The sequence below is a fragment of the Lipotes vexillifer genome, unplaced genomic scaffold, assembly GCF_000442215.2.
Source record: "Lipotes vexillifer unplaced genomic scaffold, Lipotes_vexillifer_v1.1 scaffold3, whole genome shotgun sequence".
Lineage (NCBI taxonomy): Eukaryota > Metazoa > Chordata > Mammalia > Artiodactyla > Lipotidae > Lipotes > Lipotes vexillifer.
In genome coordinates, this window is record NW_006783631.1 from 4056483 (window position 1) to 4078533 (window position 22051).

Here is a 22051-nt window from a genome sequence, read left to right on the forward strand (position 1 = left end):
AGACCAATATTGAGGAGAACTGTTGCCCCCACCCCAAAAAGGAGCACCCCTGCATTCATTCTCCTATGCCCCCGTGAGCATTTCAAAAGGCAGGGAGGGGTCCTGTGTTGTCTTCTGTATCCCTAGCCCAGAGTGGGTGCTCAGTAAATGCTGAATGACTGCACGGATGGATGGATGATTGACACTTCACGGACAATTCCTGTGAGGACGAAAGTGTAGGAAAAGAAGGGGGATCACAGTAACTGGCTAGACTTTCTGGCCACCACAGGTTTCTTTCTCCCAGGAGGATTTATTTAGAAGAGACCATTTTTACTAGGAAAATGATAGTGTAAGACAGTTAAGTCTTTCACATCAAGCATTTAAGATTTGCTGGTGCTGATTTCTGGTTCCCTCAATTTCTGCTTTAGTTTCTGTCCTTTACCCTTTAACTTTCCCGATATCATCATTCCTCTGTTTTTTCTTTCTCTAAAACCATCGAACAGCAACAGACTGCAAAGCCTTCCTCCCAAAAAATGGTATTTATTTACAATCTAGACTCCAAGTGAACTTTTGTCAAGGGTCCCGCTCTCAGCTCCACTCCTATAAAGGGCCTGTCCCTCACTCCTGGGTGCTCTCTCCTCAGCAGGGAGTCCTTGTCAAAAGGCAGTCCTCCTCCAAGTCCCCAGGAGGTGTAGGCACCAGCTAAGTGACCACCATCCAGCAAATTCTTAGAGGCAGCAATTCTATTGGTGTCTGGAGAAATACTTAATGTGGTTCTTCAGTAAATCCATTTTAAAAATGCTTCCATTTGTCTATCTTGCCCCATATAGACAAATTCTACATGGGTACCCCCCCCAAAAAAATTACATAACTTGATTATTTTCTTCACTACTGTAACTTTTTTCAGGAAGGCATTACATTATAACACACTGTTACATCCTAGCACCCAGCCCACCATTTGGCTAAGTATGCAAAAATATTCGCTGAATAAGTAAAAGACTACATCTCATTCTCTCCATGGTAACCCTTACTTGAAACACACTTTATTTAACTTGATGTTGTATGGACATTGGAAGTTTCTAAGAATTCCGTTTTCAGAAGCCACAACAAACTATTGCTGAAATTGGGGTTCAGTCTGTAAGGTCTACACTGTGCTGCAGGGCTGGTATCCCACTCTGAAGTCGTGTATTATGCGGCCCACATAGACATGCAGAGAGGAACACAAGTGGGCACGTTCCCCAGACCTTACCTTGCTGTGAGGGTCAGCAAACATTCGGGTGAAAATCTCACACAATCTTTTCAACTCGACCCGACTAGAGGAAACAAAATAGAAATAAATAAATTTAATATTTAATAAGCCAAACTGAAATTAGTTACAGCTTCTCGAAATCCTTTTATTTCATTCCACTACATAAGCTTTATATAATTTTTATATAACAAAGTCCTTTCTTCACAAATCAATTATCTAAATTTTAATTTATGATGGAACCGCACAGGAATAAAAAAATCACGATCGTCTTGCTCTCATTCTAAAATGAAACTGAATCTCAGAGCGTGATCACCTGAGTTCACACATGTGGGCGTGGCAAAGCCATGAGCCACATCCCGCTCACCTCGTTGCAGGTGTGTTTCCACCACCCCAAATGAAAGGCAATGGGATCAACTAGGAAAAGCATGTGCTTCGGGGTCAGACAGGCCTGGATTTTAATCTCAGTTCAGCTAGAGCCAAAGTACTCTGATATCTTTGTATCCATTTCAGTGAACCAAGCGGCTGCTAAAAGGATTAAAGAACACACCCTACCTGCAACTGTGCCTGAGACGAAGCAAACACGCATTTCATGTTGGTGCCCCTGTGACTTTTCTTACCCTGAACTGTACTACTGAAACCCATTTCTACTTCAAGGTTTCATTAGAAAGACTCACCTTCTTCCCCAAATCATCCCTCTCAGGTTGGGTGATCCTTTAACATTGCTAACAATGAAATCTAGATCAGACCAACGCTAATCAACAGATTTCTAGAGATTATTCAATGGATACTTGGTGAACACTAAGAATCAAGAAACTGGGGCCACGAGAATTGAGCAGATTTCTTGACGAATGATGACAGCAAATCCTTTTTTCTGTTTTTTGACAGGTCACTAGAGCACCAGGGAGGACCTGCACTTCAGAGCGCATGTGGCGAAACTCCTCCTGACACGTGCACAGAAGAGAACAAGGGGGGCCGGGGGGTGGGGAGGGAAGGCGGCAGGAAGGAATAAGGCAGGGGCCAGACTGACTGGACAGCCACGCTTGAAGCCCAGTGATTCGTCAGTCAATGCTCCCATGGCTTTGCGGAGCCATCCATGACCATAGACACTTATCCAGTCTCACCATACAGCTTTAAAAAAGTTACCCGAAGAATATAATATAGTGTAGTTCAAACATCTCTGTGATTTTGAGATTCATCTTATAAGCAATGACCTATTAGTACTGTCATGGTTTAATAAGCAGCATTTCTTCTCAGATATAAAATAATGGTGTGTCAGTGGTGCCTTAGATTTGAGGAAATATGGTATAAACACATATTTTTGGTATATGTAATACATGCTCATTTTAGAAAATTTATGAAATATAGAAACAAAGAAAAAAGCAAAAATAATCAATTCTAACCCTAAAGAGTACTTTAGAGTACCCTATTTGAGTATCTCCCTACTCTGCATATTTATAAACTATACCTACGACTATGTGTATCAAAACATTTCAGATTGAGGCTGGTATCATTTTATCCATGACTCTAAAGTGTAATAAACCGTCCCAACCTGCAGACTTGTTTCACTTTTGACCTAAATTGCAAACTGTACCGAGATTTCTCAAATAACACCTAATAGACAAGTGTAAGCCATAGGGAACCAAATGCTTTCTAAACCTAATCAGTTACAAAGTGTTTGCCGGATACTTCAAATTCTCTGGAAGGCAAGGACCACGACTTAGCCCTCCCAGCACCTTTAGTGCCTGCCCCAGCGGCTGGAATTCCGTTAAGAACTCCCGAGATGACGGGAGTCCGGGTAAGGCCCCGGGAGGGCAACACGGGACTCAGCCTGAGTTCACAAGCCTGGCCTCCTGCCCTCACCTCAGTGTTCTCTGGCTCTTCAGCAGATTCTGCAGGCCCAGGAGCCCCTCCTTCCGCTCGGACCAGTTGGAGCTGGCACAGTGGTTGAGTACCTCGGCCACATCCTCGGTCTGGCGCAGGTAGTGGGGGATGCCCCCGTTCCGGGAGCTGTACGAGCGCTCGGAGCACACGCTGGACGCATCGCTGTTGGCGTCGTCGTCAGAATACATCCCGTACGGCTCATACCTCCTTCTCACGGGCTTCTTCTGCCAGATCCAAGGACGGGTCGGGGGAGACACGGACAGGTGACGTGAGTCTCACCAAACAAAACCAACAACAAAGCGCTAAACGTAGACACACACACAGGCGCATGCACCGCCCTTTCCCTGCGCTTACAGATGAGGGGAGTAAAAACAGAAAAGCAGACGTAGGGTGAGTAACAAGCAGAGCAGCCCACAGCAGAGAGGAAAGAGCATGATCTCTAGCGCGGTGCGTGGCCTTCTCAGTAAGACCGACTGGCTGTGTGACTTCAGAAAGCCTCCTCATCTGTCTGCTTCAGTTTCCCCATCTCTGAGATGACAACGATTATCCTTCTCACAGGCTTGTTGTCAGGATTAAGTGGAATTATATGTTAAACAGCCCGGCTCGGCACCTGACGCACTGTAAGTATGAGCGCCCACCAGCCCCTTCCCAATCAAAAGCAATCTATCTTGAGCATGGTCTGTGAGTAAATTTGTTTGAATAGTCATGCTTCCTTAAGAACGTCTGACACTGCAATGTCAGTGGCAGAGTGTCCTACATAAAAGGATTCCTAAATGATCTAAACCATTTTTATTAAGGACTTAAAGTTTTACAACACTAACAGGCCTTCTGTAGACTAGAATACCCATGTCATTCATTTCTCTTACCTCTGAATATAAAACTGTAAGTTAAATCCCTATATAATTTAGCAACAGCTACATAAAATAGATAAAACTTATAAAATACGGTTCCTCCGAGAGAAAAACAAATAGCTACTGGCTTAAACTGTACCGATGTAATTTTCTAGGAATGTGACTTGTACGACGGACAGCTCTGCCTTCCACCGACTGTCCCAGCATAATTATTAACAGCACCCTCTCTCACTCTCAAAAGTAACCTTGGCAGGATGATAATTATATGGTCATCTCACTTACCCATCAACTAGATTCCTAAGATAAGAAAAATGTTGAATGTATTCATTCATGAATCAATAACGACATAAGAGGAGACACAAACTAGGTTAATAACTAAAATGAAACACTAGTAGGAAAAGGGGCAGAGCTTGATATTCGAAAACACTGAGGCAAATGTGAGAGATGACCAGTTCCATCAGTAGCAACAGCATCACTAGTTTCCACAAAATCACAATTCAGAACAGAATTTCTATACTATGCTACTTTTTTTGTTGCTTTTACCAGCTCCTAAAAGGAAATATACTCAACAGAAAAAAAAGAAAAAAAAAAACATAAAACAAAAGTTAAAGCACTGGTACCTTGCTCCTGGAGTCTCCTAACAGCTGTAGGCAGGAAAATATTGAAGGATGGGGAAAAAGCATAGAGAATTATGTCAGAAGCATATGTGGGGATCGTTCTTGCAACAAAAGTGTACAGCAGAACATATCTTAGCAAACCAAAAATACAGGTTAGCAAGCGATTCGTGTCAAGCGAATAACAAAGAACGCTTTCACAATGGCATTTCCTAACCCTCCTACGCCTCTTACGAGACCTTCCGGTATCTACTGGAATTCTTTGCTGAAACTCTCCCCATAGCACTGAGGTATATCCCTAATGTAGCTATTAACTCTGTCGCCTGCTCCTAGGACAGATGCTGCCCCGGGACTTCTTTTCTGCGAGCAAGGACTGTGTACCATCCCGGCGCTGTCTCTTCTGGAGCAGGTCGCTTGGAGAGACCAAGCAGTTTGGACAAAACGTAGTAGTGAGGGCAGCAGGGGTGTAAGGGGAGCCGGAGCTCAGAGAAAAGCCCAAGTCAGGTGAAGGCAAAGCCCAGACTCTCCAGTCCTGCTCTGACCCCTGGCACTCTGGGCACTGTACCCCTCCCCCACACAGAGCGAAGTGCTGTCTCACCGAGGAAGGGCTTTGCGCATCCATCACTTCTCACCCCTCTGGCCCCCACTTCTTCAAGTCCCGGAATAAGTAAGAAACAGATTCCAAATGCTGCAACTTGGAAGGGAGGAACCGTTTCACAGAATTGTGCGCCACCTCGTGACTCTTAAGTTAAAGTCCTGCTTAAAGCAATTATCCTGAACTCCAGTATCTGCCAGAAAAAGCCCTCCTGCACACAAGGCTGATGAACAGAGCTGGCCGGGCAGCCCTCACCGTGAAACCATGAGGAGAGCGGAAAACTGCTTGCTCACAGATGCTTGCCAGAGAAATCTGGCTGAGCAGGAATAAATGAGGGAGGGCCGGGAGGGATGAGAGTTGGAATCACTGGGGCCACACGCTATAAAGTTTTGACTGGATGAAACACGGCTGGATTTAAAACCTCAGGGGTCTGATCCCATAGCCACACACTAGAAAGTTTTGATCCGACGAAACACGGCTGGATTTAAAACCTCAGGGGTCTGATCACTGTGGCCACACGCTATAAAGTTTTGATCGGATGAAACAGGGCTTGATTTAAAACCTCAGGGTCTGAAAGCGGGGTTATTACCTTTGTTCATTAGAACAGAACAAGTCTTAAAACAGTACAAGCAAGACCAGAGATCGGGCAGTTCTAAAGAATGTCTATTTTAAATGCTGAGCACATAAACCAGAAAGTACAAGAGGCTGTGTTACTACCAGCTGCAATGCATCTTTAAAAGGCCATTTGACCACAAGCTGATTCTACTTAGGAATTCTTTGCTATAACCACAAGTTTAAGGACTTCTAATCACTTTACGTTGCTTTTTTAGATATTACATTGTAACAGTGCAAAAACATACTTCACTAGTGCTTCATATACACAGAGAGTTGACCTTAAAATCTGGGAAAGTTTCCGTAAATAATGACTTAAGGACTCATTTAAACAAACAAAATCATATGGAACAACTAGTGAGGGAAATGGAATAAACGCAAGATTTTCAAACCACAAACGCTATGACCTACTGTTATACAATGATACGCTCAGGGAAGCCCTACGTTGCTTTTTTAGATATTACATTGTAACAGTGCAAAAACATACTTCACTAGTGCTTCATATACACAGAGAGTTGACCTTAAAATCTGGGAAAGTTTCCGTAAATAATGACTTAAGGACTCATTTAAACAAACAAAATCATATGGAACAACTAGTGAGGGAAATGGAATAAACGCAAGATTTTCAAACCACAAACGCTATGACCTACTGTTATACAATGATACGCTTAGGCTATGCCATCAAAGCCTGTAAAGCAACAGAAGCAATAGAAGGGAATAAAGGAAATGCTGAAAAAAAAAAAAAAAGATAAAAAAGGAAAAGAAGAAGCCCAATGACATCAGAGAAGCCTGATGTCATCACAACTTGACTGATACTGCGGAGCACAGAAGACATACTTGATGCTACTGTGTCTTGTAAGGCCAGTTTTCACTTACATACAGAGTTCACAGTTTAAGAAGAAAAGAATAATAATATAAATTTACACAGTTTAAAGAGTGTCAAGGATGATTTAGTGACCTGGTTTGGAGACTACTTCCTGTTAAGACAGAAGAACGCAGGTGAGTAATTCAAAGAGACTCCACACACGTCGTGCCTCTTACCAAAGCATCAGCAACAGCAGCTTCCAGATCTGCACTGGTGCTCAGAACCCGCATGGCATTCACAGAGCCAGGTATTCTTCCTGCCTGGCCGAGCCCAAACCGGTCTAGTTAAAAAACAAAAGCAAAAGATGTGTCACTTTAATTCACGTGTTTTCACTTCTTTGCGACGGCTCCTGCCTCGTTCCACTTACTGGACAGAGGACGGAAGCATCTCTAGTCAATTTTCACTGCACCTGACTTGTAGTTTCAACTACACCTGACCTGCTTATTATCAGTGGCAGAGGTTCACACTGTTCACATTTAAGACGATCGTGCCAAAAAGCATCCTGACAACTGAAACGGTTCTTTAATGACAGTCTATTTTTGAAAAGTGTTGAGACATGGAGGGGACCTTATTATAGAAGGTGGCTGGGCCATGAGGGTAGTTTTTTCATGTATACAGCATTCTCTCTAAAGGCTAGCGGCCCTGACATTTGGTCAAACTAATTAGAAAGCTTCATGGTTTGATCAATGAGTTCTAACACAATGTGTAATAAAAAGTTAAAATTTGAAACAAATGTATTAAATTGATCTCTGTGCAAATTTTCATTAGTGTCTCTACTGCTTAACTGTTATTAAGCTCAATTAATGTTAGGTATTTGTTCATCATGATGCCTGTGTCACCAAAGGCTATTTAAAAATCAGTTTATTAAAATTCTTTAATCTTCACCACAAAAAGCTAGTATCTTTGCTGCAAAACATTAATCATTCAGATAATATAAATTTCTCCTGAGTCCCTCAAAGGATTTTTAAATGATAATCTTTATACGTGTCAACCGAATGGACAGAATGCAAAACAATTTCCAACTTTAGCAGTTCAAACAACTATTCTAAGCCTGTTAACAAGCATGGACAATAAAGACTAACTTTTTAATTTTTTTGGCCGCACAGCTTGTGGGATCTTAGTTCCCCAACCAGGGACTGAACCCTGGCCCATGGCAGTGAAAGCGCCAAGTCCAAAGAGACTAACTTTTAAAAGTCCCATTACGTGAGCTGACCAGCCTTCCTTAAGAAGTGCTGAGATTACTTGGGACTCACTGCCCTTGTGAGGTCTTGCTGCTCACAGCTGTGGCAGCTCAAGACAAAGCAGTCCGGTAAAAGGTTCTTATTTAAAATGCTAATGTATAATAAACCTTTGGAAGAAAAATGTTAAGATTAAAAATGCTTTCTCTTTGTTAACAAATAAGACACTGTTTGGACAAGGAAAGTCTCTGCACGTGCCATATTCTAGTAATGAAGCATTTAGAAAAAATAAAGAAATAAAATAAAGCTAATGTCGGTTTTACATAATTGATCTTTCCTATAAAATGATATATTTAAAATTTTGGGTAGGTAACAAGACATCATCTACAAACTGGTGAGCTCTAAAAGTGAAGTGTTATATAGCTTTTTTAAATTGTCAGTTTCGAAACGTTATACCTTCCACTGCCACAGAAAGGGGGAAAAGATGTAAACACTGCTATCAAAAGCTATATCGTTATGAATTTTTAGAGGGAAACAAAAATTGTATGTTATACTATCCCCTTTTTTAATGCGCTTGTTGGTCGTACTGAATTTCACCATTACGTGAATGTTTAAAAGGTGATTTAATGTGCCATATAAACTAAAAAGAGACCACAGAACAATTCTCTCTCTCTCTAGAATATAAATCATCACCTGAAATAACATTATAAATTTGAGATTTATTATGCACATAGTTTTATAAATGATCTTTGTTCAAGTCTCTTTTTTTTCCATTAAAAAAGGGTAGATAGTAAGGGATTTATGAGTAACAGAATGAAAGTAATTCAGTTATAAGCCATTTAAAAATTACCCAGCATAAACGTAAATAAAACAGAATCTTAAAAAAAAAAAAAAAAAGTAGGTCTCATGCCAGCAATTCTTGCTCCAGGGATAATACTGATTTTTCAGACACAAAACTAAAACTGTAAGAACAAAGCAATTATTCTGTGCTTCCCAGATGCATACAGCTTTGCCATACACAGTGACTGCAGATCATTTGATATACACTGTAGATAACTGAATTTCAAATCTTAATGGGAAATGTTTGTCTGGACCTAAGAAAATTTATAAGGCTTTTGTTTTCGCCAGACCAAAATCTGCTCTACGTTCTCTCTGGTACTGTCCAGTTTCCATGAGATGGATATATATGACTGTGCCCTCAGTCTGGCCCATAATCTTCAGGGGAATATCCTAATCAGAGAATACATAATAAAATGCATAGGTGGCTTCATTTAGAGGAAAAACAGAGACACTAACTCAGTAAATTGGTCACAGTTGTCACCATCAACAGTCTGATTTAATAGATTATGCCTTGTACTCAGTTGATAAAACTACAGTCATCAGGGATTATTAGCGTATCAAAACGATGCCAGTTAAATCCGGCAAATTGATACATTATTGTATGCTCACTTTCTGCCCCAGAGGCTAACCAGGGCATTTGGGGTACTGTTACAATGAGGCTGAGATGGAGTGTTTCGGCTCTGCAGGCTGCAAAGGCTACCTTTGGCCTGACTTGATTATCCTAACCACGATTTGTTTTTCCATAAATGCTTTAGGACAATCCATTTCCTTCAATACATATGAAATGAGGTTTGCTATAATCTGGAACATCTGGTCACTAAATAGTACCTCCAAGTAATTAGAACCGGACGGTAGTAACTAGCGTTAACAGACATTTTATTGGGAGTTAAGACTGAGAGACGAAAGCCTCTGCTGGATGAGATCCATACCCCACTTCCTCTGAGGGACCCTTCAGGACACCTATCTGGGGCTGCTGTTTTCCTGGGGGAGGGAGTGAAAGGAGGGGCAGAAGTGCTTCCCCATCCTTTTGTTTTGTTTTGTTTTAACATAAATACGAACACTGGAAAAATGATGTCGTCAAACTGGCTACAAAGCATCTACGACCTATTAACAGAACCATAAACATTCAACAACTTAAAAAAAAGAATAGAAGCACATCGTGGGGGGCAAAGAAAATATGAGGTGCATACATGCCAAGTGCTAGCGGACACTGATGGGAACAGATGTGACAATGAGCGTGGACAGGCATGGCATGCATGAGCGCGTGTTCACCTGACTGCCCAACAGAGTCAGCCGTGGCAAGAGCACTAGTGGACCTGGAATGACGTCGAGAGGCTGCAGGTAAAAGGAACGGCAACACCCACAGGGTTAACACACGAGAACCTGAGACAGCAGCGGCCACAGACCGGAGGGAACGCGGGGCTGCTCCCAACGCGGCCGTGTTTCCTCACGGAAAGAGATGGTGTTTGGTGCGAATGGACAGCGAGTGCCAACCCCCGGGCTGCATGCGGGGCGCTGGCACAGGAGGAGGGCTACCTGTGCACCCAGCGGCCCCCGCCCCGGGTGCACGCTGCCCCCCGGGTGCACGCTGCCCCCGGGTGCACGCTGCCCCCTGGTGCACGCTGCCCCCGGGAGCCACCGTCGCCACCACGAACTGGGCACGGGAAGGACGCCAGGGGCGCGCTGAGGGGGCGGAGCAGCAGGATGGGTCACGCCTCCCGTCAGGGTGCGATGCACACGCGACCATGCACCAGAAACAGAAGCGGAGAAGTTCACACAACGTTCTCTCAACAGACACAGAATGAAGTCACAAAAAGGGGGCTTTCATATACAGGATGGATACACAACAAGGTCCCACTATGGAGCACAGGGAACTCCATTCAATATACTGTGACAAACCATCATGGAAAAGAACATGAAAAAGAACGTACGTATGTATAACTGAATCACTTTGCTGTACAGCAGAAATTAACACAATGTTGTACATCAACTATACTTCAATAAAAAATAAAGAAAATACTTCATGCTTCACAGGTAAAATATAAATCAATTTAAAAAAAAGGTGGGGGGGAGCTCAACAACTGAATTCCATTTTCCCTAGTCAACATGTGTGCTGTTCTGTTGCAGAAATATCCCAACGATTAATGAACTCACTGTTTTAACTGTTGGAAAGTTGGCTGTAATAAGTTTAACAGCTTTCCTTGGAGAGGCATTTGCAGGCCTCTGGTTATGAGCACCAGCTCCGTGACATATGGGGGGCAAGTCCTGGTCAGATCACAACTAGCTGTGTGGGCCTTGGGCAAAGTACTAAACCCCTCTGTCTCAGTTCCTCATCTGTGAAATGGGGCCAACAAGGAGGGTAACCTCCTCTTGGGAGTTAAGAGAATTAGGAGAGACTATACATCAAACACTTGAAACGCTGCCAGGCACAGAATAAACCGTGGTGGTTAACAGCAGCAGTGCTGGTTAATAAATGTTATTTTGCTAGCAAGTACTCATAATATTATATCGCATCAATTCATCAGTCTGAGAAAACATACACCAAACTCCATCCTCATGTGGAGAGAATAACTTTTAGAAACAATTATGAAATACAGGCTTGGGTCCAAACCTGAATTTATTGACCCAAGTGCCACATAATATGTGGCTTTTTCTTTACCTCAAAAAAAGAAAAAAGAAAAAAAAGAAGAAAAAAAAAAGGTAACATGCTTCTATCATTACTTGGAAAGAACATGGTGACTGTAGCACAGAGAGTTCATAGGTTTCACAGAGTGACACTCAGCAGTGCCAGAGTCCAGAATCCTCCCACATTTATATGCTTAGTCATGAAATGGCAAAACCCCAAACTCTTCAATACAATTTTATTTACTTAAGCTCGTGTCACCTTGTGAAATGTGCATATCTGCGGGATAAGGGGTACTGAACAGCAAAGGTTACCTGGTCAGTAAGGACAAATTTTTACCAGCATGCAAAAGAAAAAGAAAATCCCTAATTCCTCGAGATACACAAAAATAAGTTGGCAAGCTCTAAAACAGGTATTACAAAACAATCACTTTCCTTAAATAAGGAAACTGGCAAAACATTTTATAAGACTGAAGCAAACTATTTATTTCTTATACAAGCACAATGGTTATCGTATCCTGACAGTTTAAACTGGAAACCATGTTTAAGCAACACCTGATCTGAAGGTTCCTTATAAAGTCGTCCTTTGGTTCTGTTTCGACAGAATATTCTACAGCAAATCTGTCAAGTAACAAGTCCTCTGTCACGTTCTCAAGTGAACGTCCCATGATGGAATCCAAGGTGGACCCGCTTACATCAAAGCCTCATTGACAGCAGAGTCCTAGAGCCTTAATCTCACCTAAAAGCTGTCACTGTCACTATGTATTCATACCATTAAAATGGTCCAAAATAACTTTTTAAGAAAAATGCAAGCTCAAACCCAACATGCAGTCACTGAAACAGAATTACTTCTGTCCTCTTCTTTTAAAAAGTGAAGGTTGGCTACATAAGTTGATTCAAAGGGGCACTAATACAAAATCTCACTGACTTATAAAGGGGGTAGGAAATGAACATTAAAGTGAATGAGAATAAGAAGGAAACATCACACTCTCCGAAGGGCATAGGAGGCTCCCCAGGGGGTAGCAACCTTTGGGACTTATCCATGAATTCCCAGGTGCCATCGCCACACCCGGAAATCCCGACTCAGAAACGTGGCCAAGCTCTTTCTCTGTACCTGAGCCTGGAGAGGCCTCAGAAAGCAGTTAGTACATTTCGAAGGAACCAATGAAAGACACCTCAGGTAAGGCAGGGGAACAGCCAAGCTTTGAAGTCAGACCCGTGTGGCCTTGGGGAAGTGGCGTCCTCTCCCCAGGTCTTGGTTTTGTCATCCAGACAAGAGGGTCGACGATACCTGTCCCAGAGGCTGAACGGGACCCGCAAGGGTTATATGCCCACTGACCGCTCAGCACGGTGCCAGGGACACGTGGGCACGGGTGCTGTTCTTGCTGAACAGGAGTTTTATGACCAGATTTAACCCAACAAGAAAGGAAAAAAGTCATGGTCTAAAAACTGAGCTGAAATGATGTGAACTCCTGCCTTGACCACACAGAAGACCACGCTGGTGCCAGAGCTTGTGAGAAGGGGAGATGTCTGCAGCCACAGCTCCAGCTGTGGTAGCAGCAATGACACACGTCCACAACCCGGGCTGTCACCAAAACACTTCATTGGAAATCAGACTGGATCCTTCAGCTCCTCAGGGTCCAATCAGGACCTCAAGAATCCAGCACACCTTGCCTGGTCCACAGACCATATGCTGGGTCACAAAGGCTGCTTCCATGGACAGGAACAAAAACAGCAGTGCACATGTGAAATAAAAACACTGAACTCTAAGAGACAAAATAACCAAGAACCTGACTGAACTGTTCACTTATAGAACAGGTTATTTCGAAGGTCAAATTGTGAATAAGGATGCATAGATACACAGACTTAACTTGAAAGGAAAAACCACCAGTTCACTCAGAAAAAAAATCATCCTCGCTGCCCTAGATTTTTGAGGATTCTGACCTAATGCCGTGGACTGCTGTGGAAGAGCTGGCAGGGACCAGGTGAGCTGCCCCACTCAGGCCCTCATGCCCATCAGGTAGGACACCTCACACAGGTATCTCCTCACCAAGTCAGGTGATCGTCTATAGGGCCCTGCATCCGTCCACCTGCTCTTTCTGAGAACTCCATGAGGGACAGTGGTCATGAAGAAATAGGTCTAGATTCTGAGTACTGATACTAATTGGGGGAAAAAAGATACTGGGAAGGAGCGTACGACTTAGAAGGAGATAGTGGCAAATATTAAAACCTTATGCTTTTGCAGTAACATCCATCTTCCAAAGTGACATTTTTATATATGAAAGACCTGTTTCATAATTAGAGTCAAAATAACAGACTGCTGCAGTCCACAGTTCCAGAGAATAACTTCAGGCCTAGGCCCTACCGGTATAAAGTGATTTCTACCTGTCTTGCTTATCATGAGGAAAATACACAGCTGTACAGCACTTAATACGCCCAAGAACTGAAACACAATTACTGAAGAATACAAAACATTTTTCTTTTTTGTGTGTGTGTGTGTGTGAAAGTATGTGTTGATAGACGTCTTACGGGATTAATAATCTGCACTAGGTAAAAAGGTATATGTCCGTTTTAGAGAAAGCCAAGACTATTAAAACGAAATAGAAAACGTAAATTCAATATTCTATAAAGCATAAATGTTTCTCTTTCGGTCTTGTTTTTCTTGAATACTAGAAATTGTGAAAGTACAAATTCTAGCTGTAAGGAAAACTGAAACGGGGGGGCGTGTGTCAGACAAGCAGCCCCAACTGACACCGAACTGGTGATCAGAGGTACAATATTACCATGTACCATGGCCACCAAATGTTGTAAATTTTTTGTCCTGGCGTGGCACCGGATCACAAACATTAAACAGCCTGTTGAGCCCAGGAAGAATGAAAAGTATCTTAATAATTAACAGTGAACATAAAGGTTTTGCATTGTGCTGTACACTTAGGCCGTTTATCCAAAAGCAATTTGCAGACTGCTTTAAAGAAAGCTTTGAAGTGACTCATTTCACAGAAGGAGAGCTAATATTCATGCTACTTTTTCGATTAATGTGCTCAGCCCCAAACCGAGCACACGCTTAGTTTCCTAAATGTTATCACGATGATACTTTTTTTTTTCCTTCTCTGAAGTGAATCATGCATGGGTTGATCCCTGGTAAAATTCAAAACAGGTTGCAGAGATTCAGCGAGTACGGAAACACTCTGGACGCGCTCAGCTTTTAAGCAGCAATGGTCTCTGGCTGAGCTGCGCCACACGCTGGCAACGACCTCGCAGACGGGCTTGCCCAGAGCAAGTGGTCCTAAACGACAACAGTACGGAGCGAATGGGTGCTTTCTTCCCCTGATATGTGAAAACTGGGAACTGCCAGAATCCGAGCATGCAGAGGGGACAGGAAGGGAGGCTCGGGAAGAGGACGGGAGCGGAGAGGCGCACGGGACAGCGGCGGGGGACAGAGGCAGGTGGCTGGGCCCAGAGGGGCGGGTGGAGCCCCAGGAGCCAGGCCGGCGGGTACTCACCGAGCGGAGGGAAGCCCCGAGCGGGGCTCGTATCACGGCTGCTCTCACGGCTGGCATCGCGGCTGCACCCCTGACTCATGCTGGGTCGAGGGATACGGCTGCTCCGTGCTAGCGTGCAGCATGAGGGGTTTCAGAGAAGGGGAACAAGTTTAATGAAGACAGAGAAACTCACACATGGTCAGTCACATTCCGTTCACGTAATCGCGACACGGCCCGCGCCTGCCCCTGCTCGGGCCTGACTGACTGACGGGCCAACAACAGGAGGGGGTGGGCAAAGCTGGACTTGCCCACGGCCTCACAAAGCTGGGCATTTCAGTAGGAAGGTGAAATAACACCTTAAGGCAAGAAATGGAAAAGAAAGCTCTCCAAAGAGCAAACTGGATCAGAATATACAAGATCCAAAGTCTTCTGGAAATGATCAGTTTCTATGGTTTCAGCACACTCCTCCCCGAGAGGATAATAAAAGGCCATAGTCACTTTCATATGCACTGGGTCCTTAGAAAGACTGTTTAATTTGGATTAAAAACAGAATAAAGGCTCTGGTCACTGAACTCCATGAACTTACCTAATTAAAAGGAAGACTGTTCACTTGCCCCAGCCTGGCCTTCTTTACAAAGAGAAGTCATGAGGACCGACCCTGCTAGAGAGCCTGCGTGCTGCAAATCAGTGTGAGGATATAAAGAATCGGGACTGCTAACCCCTCATTCACTGGTCTCGACATTAATTCCGGTGTTTTCTACAGAATCCAAAAAGATCTGTCTGTCACCCCTACCTAAGCACCTCCACTCACCCAGCCTCACACCTGAGTCCATCCCAGGTGGCCTGATAATCCCAACAGTCATGGTTAAAGATCATCCACTGGCCTGAGAACAGCCAATTACTTTCTCACATCACAGGAGACTGAGAGGACAGAACCCCATGAGCAGCCTAACGGCTAATATAACTTGGCCATAAATCTCATGAAAGACCATGATTTTCTTATTTTTCAGCTTGCTTTGAGAAAACAGAAATGCAGTACTGGCAAAATACTCAAAAACAACTTCGCAAACTGAGAGCACGTAGCCACCTACATGACAGCTGATGGGAACAACAAATATTTCCATCTTGAGAGGATCTACTTATTCTGGATTAGACAGAAATGCCTTTCTCAGAAGTTTTGGAAAATATAAACTTGATTCACTGATGTAAAAACCTCCATGTTTACTACATTGCAGTGAGCAAAGCCTATAATTTCAGAGCAAAGGTAGATTTATTATATGGCCAAACAGTAACAAGAACATCTTATAAACCAGAATCATAAAACTCCCTGAATTAGAAGAACATGGAAGTGAAAAACCAAACCAACTTCCTGTGGTGGTCTCTGCTCAGTGCCAGAGGTGAATGAGACCCTAAAGGTACCTAAGTGATGTCCAAAGGTTTATCAGGTCTGTGCTGGCAAGCAAGGCAAGGTCAAGCCCAGGAACGCAATCTCAGCCATTAGTCAAAATGGGGCTTCATCCGGAATTCTCCAGGAATTCCTAAACTCTCTTTCATTTTGCTATAGTGACGTGGGAGCACTGAGTTTTCACTCAGAGTAGTAGTGACAATTTAATCAGCAATTCTTGATAACATTCTAAACACCTCCTGCTCCTACAATGAAGGCCAAAGCAACAGGTGCTAAATTAAACTTAAAAAACTAGGGAGTATCTACTGACCCTGTCAGTAAAGGAAAAGTTGCATAAAACCTACAAAGGAGTCCTTAGGAGGGCCACTACCACATCTAATGTAGAAATGCCCTCTCCAGCTCCATGCTAGCTCACTGGTCCAGCCACTCAGCTGCTCTAGATCTCAGCCTCCAGTTAGGAAGGTGAGAGAGAGAGAGAGTCGCCACTATTTAAATGAAAAGGGTACCGTGAGATAAGGTACGTACGTAGGTACGTCTGCGGTCCCTGCTGAAAGGCATACGTGAAAACCTTGTCTTATTTCACTTCCCATTCCAAAACAATCATCAAAAAGCAGTAAGGCCAGTCCTGATAGATCTTCACACGTGGGCATGCTTAGCTGACCATTTTCTTATAGCTCTTGCCTGATTACATCTGAATTTTCACATAGTTCTCACTCCCTGCTTTAAGTGAGCAGATGTGTTACAACAATGGGGAAGCTCTGCTCTCTCCCCAGGCTGAGCTTGCTTTGTGAGGGCATTGAAGAACGTGAGAAGAAATAGGTAGATGCCATGTGAAATAATAACAATCATAATTCTTAACGAAGTCTACCGTCCTCGTATTTGGCCCAGAGAGCGTCCATTCACCCATCTGTCCTGACCGCCTTCTTTACCATATGGCCGGTAAGAACACGGAGAAAAAGAATTCTGTTTACAATTCTGTGCACGGTTTGGCCCCAAACTTCATTCAAGTACACTTAGCGGTGAAATCAACAGTTCAAATGTTGGATAATTTAAAACACAAGAGGAAGAAGTTCCCCCTCACTTGCAACACCATTTCCAAAGACTAACCTACAAGGAGAATTTAAAGTAAGTATACACATAAACAATTTTTACAAAGACCAATTGATTAGGCGTCAAAACTACACAACATACCGAATCACCCTGTCTGTGTACTGAGTGCCGAGAGTGAGCGTTCTGTGTGGGAACAGGTTTTGGAGGAGGGGTGGCAGAGGGGGGAGAGACGATAAAACACATCTGCCGCGTGAGCTTCCTAAAAGCAGGCAGGCTTCTCAGGGAGTTCTGGAGTCCTGAACGGAATGCTGGGAAGCCTAGAAAACCCTCTGACTGGTTTTCATTCCTTGAGCGACACTCTACCTTTATAGCGTTTTAAGGGAACTCCTGACGTTTGTCTTTCAAGGAAGGATCCTACCAGAATTCCTATCAAAAGTAGAAGTACAAGAAGAACAATGAAAACTCCCGGAAGTTAAAGACGTGAAACGTCTCTCCAGCCTAGACATTATCATGTCTTGGTCTTGCACACAGTAGTCTAATCTAACAAAGAGCTAAAAGGAATTATTGATTTCAATTTTTTTCAAAACACATGTAACTAGAAAATCATCTGAGAACACTTTAAATGCATATCCACAGACTGTTAGGGGCAGAAAGTCCAATGTGTTCATAGCCTTTTCAGTAGACAGTTGGGAGAACAAGGGAACCAAAGGCCAACTTCCAAAACGTGACTGCTGTAGGTGTCAGCTAGTCGTGTGGCTTTACCCTAAGTCACACGTAGAAGGAAACAATTTACACACACACTCCTCCATTTGCTCAGTTTATGAAGGAATACATTTCAGAAAGAAGGGCGTGGGAGGGTTTTGTTTCTTAGTTATCCAACAGGAATTACATCCCGTTTTGCTTAAGAAACCTTAAATGCTAAAGAAAAAGAGCTCTGACATCATCTTTATCACAGGTGAGACAGGAAAATTCAGTTAAGAAATATTATTTCAAACAAAAAAAGGCGTAGTTGAACCAAATACAATTTGCAGATAACTAGAATTATATCTCAGGGCAAATTCCAAGCTATGAGGAAAACTATTAACTGGTTTGGGGATTACAGAAAATATTCTTAGAAGATACACCTACTTTTTTTTGAATATTTAAAGTTGCTATACAATGAACCAGATGTTTAGACACATAGACATATACCCAGTATATACTAAATGATCAAAGAAATATACACTCTGTTACAGAAAAATGCTAACATACCTGACACCCCATAAAATGGACTCTCTAAGAAGTACTAGAGGAAAAAAGTGGAAAGATGTATTTTACTCATATATATTTTATAACTGTGTATGTATATTCTCACAATGTGCAAAAATGTCTATAAAGTATCTTCTTTAATCAGAATTGTATGTATGACCTCAAAGCTCCAACCACAACTAATCCCCTTAACGAGCATCAAGGAAACAATGTTCTTCAAAATGATGTTTCAAATAAGAACGCTTTGGAAGGGTGACAGGCTCCTATTTAGTTCTTACTGATGGATGATGTTCCATAGGACTTCTTTCAAAGGCTTATTAAACGCTGTCTTTCCAGCTACGCACAGTGCAAACTTCATACTTAAGACCATAGACTGCCAGGTCCTAGAGTCATGTTAGATAATTGAGGTTGGATTATTTCCCAATTTCAAGAAGAAGGTAAAAATGGCATCTTTAATAAACTTAAAAAGTAAAATCCCAAAAAAGAAAAGAATTTTTGGGGCTTCCCTGGTGGCGCAGTGGTTGAGAGTCCACCTGCCGATGCAGGGTACGCGGGTTCGTGCCCCGGTCTGGGAGGATCCCACATGCCGCGGAGCGGCTGGGCCCGTGAGCCATGGCCACTGAGCCTGTGCGTCAGGAGCCTGTGCTCCACAGTGGGAGAGGCCACAGTGGTGAGAGGCCCACGTACCGCAAAACAAAAACAAAAACAAAAGAAAAGAATTTTTAGCAGTATGAAACAAGTCAGGATCACCAAGAAACATCCTATAAACTTAGCTAATTGTGGGAAAAGGACAGCTGAAACCTCAAGCCTAGGTTTGAAATCAAATGTATTTTCCAAACAAAACCAGATCCAAATACACGTATGTGACAACAACAAATCTGAAATTTATCAGTAGATATTTTCTCTGGTCGTATCCACATTACTTGCTATTACTGGATGCAAATAACTGGTCAGCTCAGGGACCATGTTCCGTAAAGCCCACAGAAGGTCAGCATCACACAGCATTTTAACAAAACCACGGCTTGATTACATTTCTCACTTGCTTCAGAAATGTTGGTCAAACCAAATCCTTTCGATTCTACTTCTTAAATACCTGCCCCCCACCGCCTTCTCGAAGTTCAGGGAGCCTTCAAGGACATTCGTGAGCTGGACCCTACCAGTCCCTCTGCCCCCATCTCCCACCCACTCTGACAAACATCCTCGGCTATCGTCAGATAAACCACTAGTGGTCTCAGGGCGCACAACGCTCCCTCTCGTCTGACCGCTTCTGCACAGGCTCCTCTCTGCCTCATCTCCCCACCCTGCCTGGTGCCACCTTATACACCTCATCAAAACAGGGCCGATTCTGGGAAGGCTACCCTGGCAGGAAACCTAGGAGGGCTGGGGCAGACATTCCTGTTCTACGGTCCCAGAGCACCTGCCAGGGTATCTGTCATACTGTCTTACATTTTCACCTCTAAGACCACAAGCTCTTTGGAGTCAGAAGCTAAATCTACTGCATTTATCTTCTAATCATAAGATCTAACAACATGTGCCTAGCACATCACAGTAAATATTCCAGTATTCAATAAGAGTTACTGAGGAGATAAATGAATAAATGACAAAGGTTAAGCCAACAGGACAAAAGAATACAGTATTCTGATTCCACATTAGTAGGTTTTTACCCTTAGAAAGCAGGTAAGACTATAAGAGTATGAACACAGATTTTTCACAACAGATCACAGACTTCTAACCGTTTTACTAAAAAGGTAGCATACAAATTAGATTTTAATAGAGTAAAAGACTGTTAAGCTGCTGAGAGTCATTCATATAAAATCCTACTACAAAGAAACTAAACACTACAACACAAAAATAAACACTATATATACCTAGTTTTCCTCTTCTTGGTTTTTATGACTGAACAACATTATGTCAAAAGTAACAACTACATATATTCTGTGATGATAATTTTCACCAATTGGGTTAGAGAAGAGCAAAATCAAAATACATGTGGACCCTACAAATTGCTTCTGAAAATTTATATAGGTTAATGGCTATTTATTGCTAATCAGTGAAAGACAAATGGAAAAAGCAACAGTGCTCCTGTGCAGGAAACTGTGCAGGAAAGAAGCCTGCCCATTCCCCCAGGTTAATGTTTCGCAAAATGACTCTAACCCACAGAAGCCCACAATGGTGTAATTCTTTCCCATCAGTGTGAAGGTAAACCCCACACATTTGTTAGTCCTAACTGAAAACTGAACCTGCTATCATCTGTAAAAAGCACAAACTGAAATGTCTTTTTAACACAGGCAAAGTGACATCCTCGGTTCAAAAACAGCTATTTCCCACAGGAGACAAAGTTATTAGATTATAATCAAAATTATGACCAGGTTGGGAATGGTGTTTCAAGATCTTTGAGAATTCTCACCTAATCCTATGCGGTTTGGACTTGTTTCTCGGCTACATCCCTGACTCCTGGGAATCTTGCTTCGTTTTTCTGAAGAGGGTGTCGCAGGTGGGCCTCTCGAGGAACCCCCAGCAAGGCCACTATAACCACTTCCCAACAATTTCCCTGGGGAACTTGATCGGCTGCCAGCTAAAAATGAAGCGAAACAAAATTGAATAATGGATGTAAATCAAGAAATAAATTACAGTAATTTCAGAAGTCAGTTTACACGTTAGTTTGGATCAAATACCAAGAGACTTTTATATAAAAATAGTTTTCTAGCTGCTAACATCACTAATTTTTCAAAAACTAAGGAGCATAAAGGAACATCAAATTATCATAAAGGAGAATTAAAGATGGAGTTCTAAAGAAATGACTGCAAAATTTCTGATTCAAAAGAGCAGGCTCAGGTTGAGTACAAAAAGCCTCTCAGTTGCACAGCAAATTTCTACAAATAATCACAAAGGCGTTTATTTATTAACTGGTTTGTTTTCTGTAGGAGTTGGTATGTTAAAAATGGCTGAAAGAGTAGAAATATAACAGAAATTTCTTAAACGCTAAAGGAAGACTCCATTAATCTAACAAATGGAAAAGGAGGCAGAAATATGGTAAACAGAAATCACAAGATAAAATGATAAGAATAAGCTCAAACATATCGGTAATCATAATAATGTGGCTGGATTAAATTCAACTATTAAAAGGCAGATTCCTGGATTGGTTTAAAAAAACTGAAATGAAATTCAACTGTATGTTGTTTATAAGAGACAAACAACATACATATAATAAAACAAAACAGAATAAATAACAGCATTAAAAGAGAAAAAAGGATGTTTCATATTGATTAAAGAATAATTATCCTTAAAGATATAATAAACATGAAACTTTATGCTCCACGTACCATAGCTTTGAGATAGAAAACACAAAAACGATAAAAATACAGAGAGAGATTGAAAAGGCCATAATTATTAATATACCTCTCAGAAAGACTAATACTAATGAAAGATTAATACACTACTCAGAAACTGGCAGAGCATGCAGTCAAAACTATACAGATATGTATAAACACACCTCCCACATATACACACAATGTATAGTCCAACAAACAGAATACACATTCTTTTCACATTTCCACACAGGAATAGTACAAAAACTGAC

General features: G+C 42.4%; 1 protein-coding gene across 2 annotated transcripts in view; it reads right to left on the reverse strand.

Annotated features, from left to right (window-relative positions):
• Positions 1–22051, reverse strand: part of CLASP1 (cytoplasmic linker associated protein 1) — a 275021-nt gene that overhangs the window by 61957 nt on the left and 191013 nt on the right. The window contains exons 23-27 of one of the 2 annotated variants that reach the window (XM_007456358.1): positions 20879–21046; positions 6823–6926; positions 4581–4604; positions 3089–3333; positions 1229–1292 (exon numbers count right to left, since the gene is read on the reverse strand). In XM_007456358.1, coding sequence (XP_007456420.1) covers positions 1229–1292; positions 3089–3333; positions 4581–4604; positions 6823–6926; positions 20879–21046 — 605 coding nt within the window. The remainder of the gene's footprint in view (positions 1–1228; positions 1293–3088; positions 3334–4580; positions 4605–6822; positions 6927–20878; positions 21047–22051) is intronic. The other variant, XM_007456359.1, reaches the window with a different exon arrangement.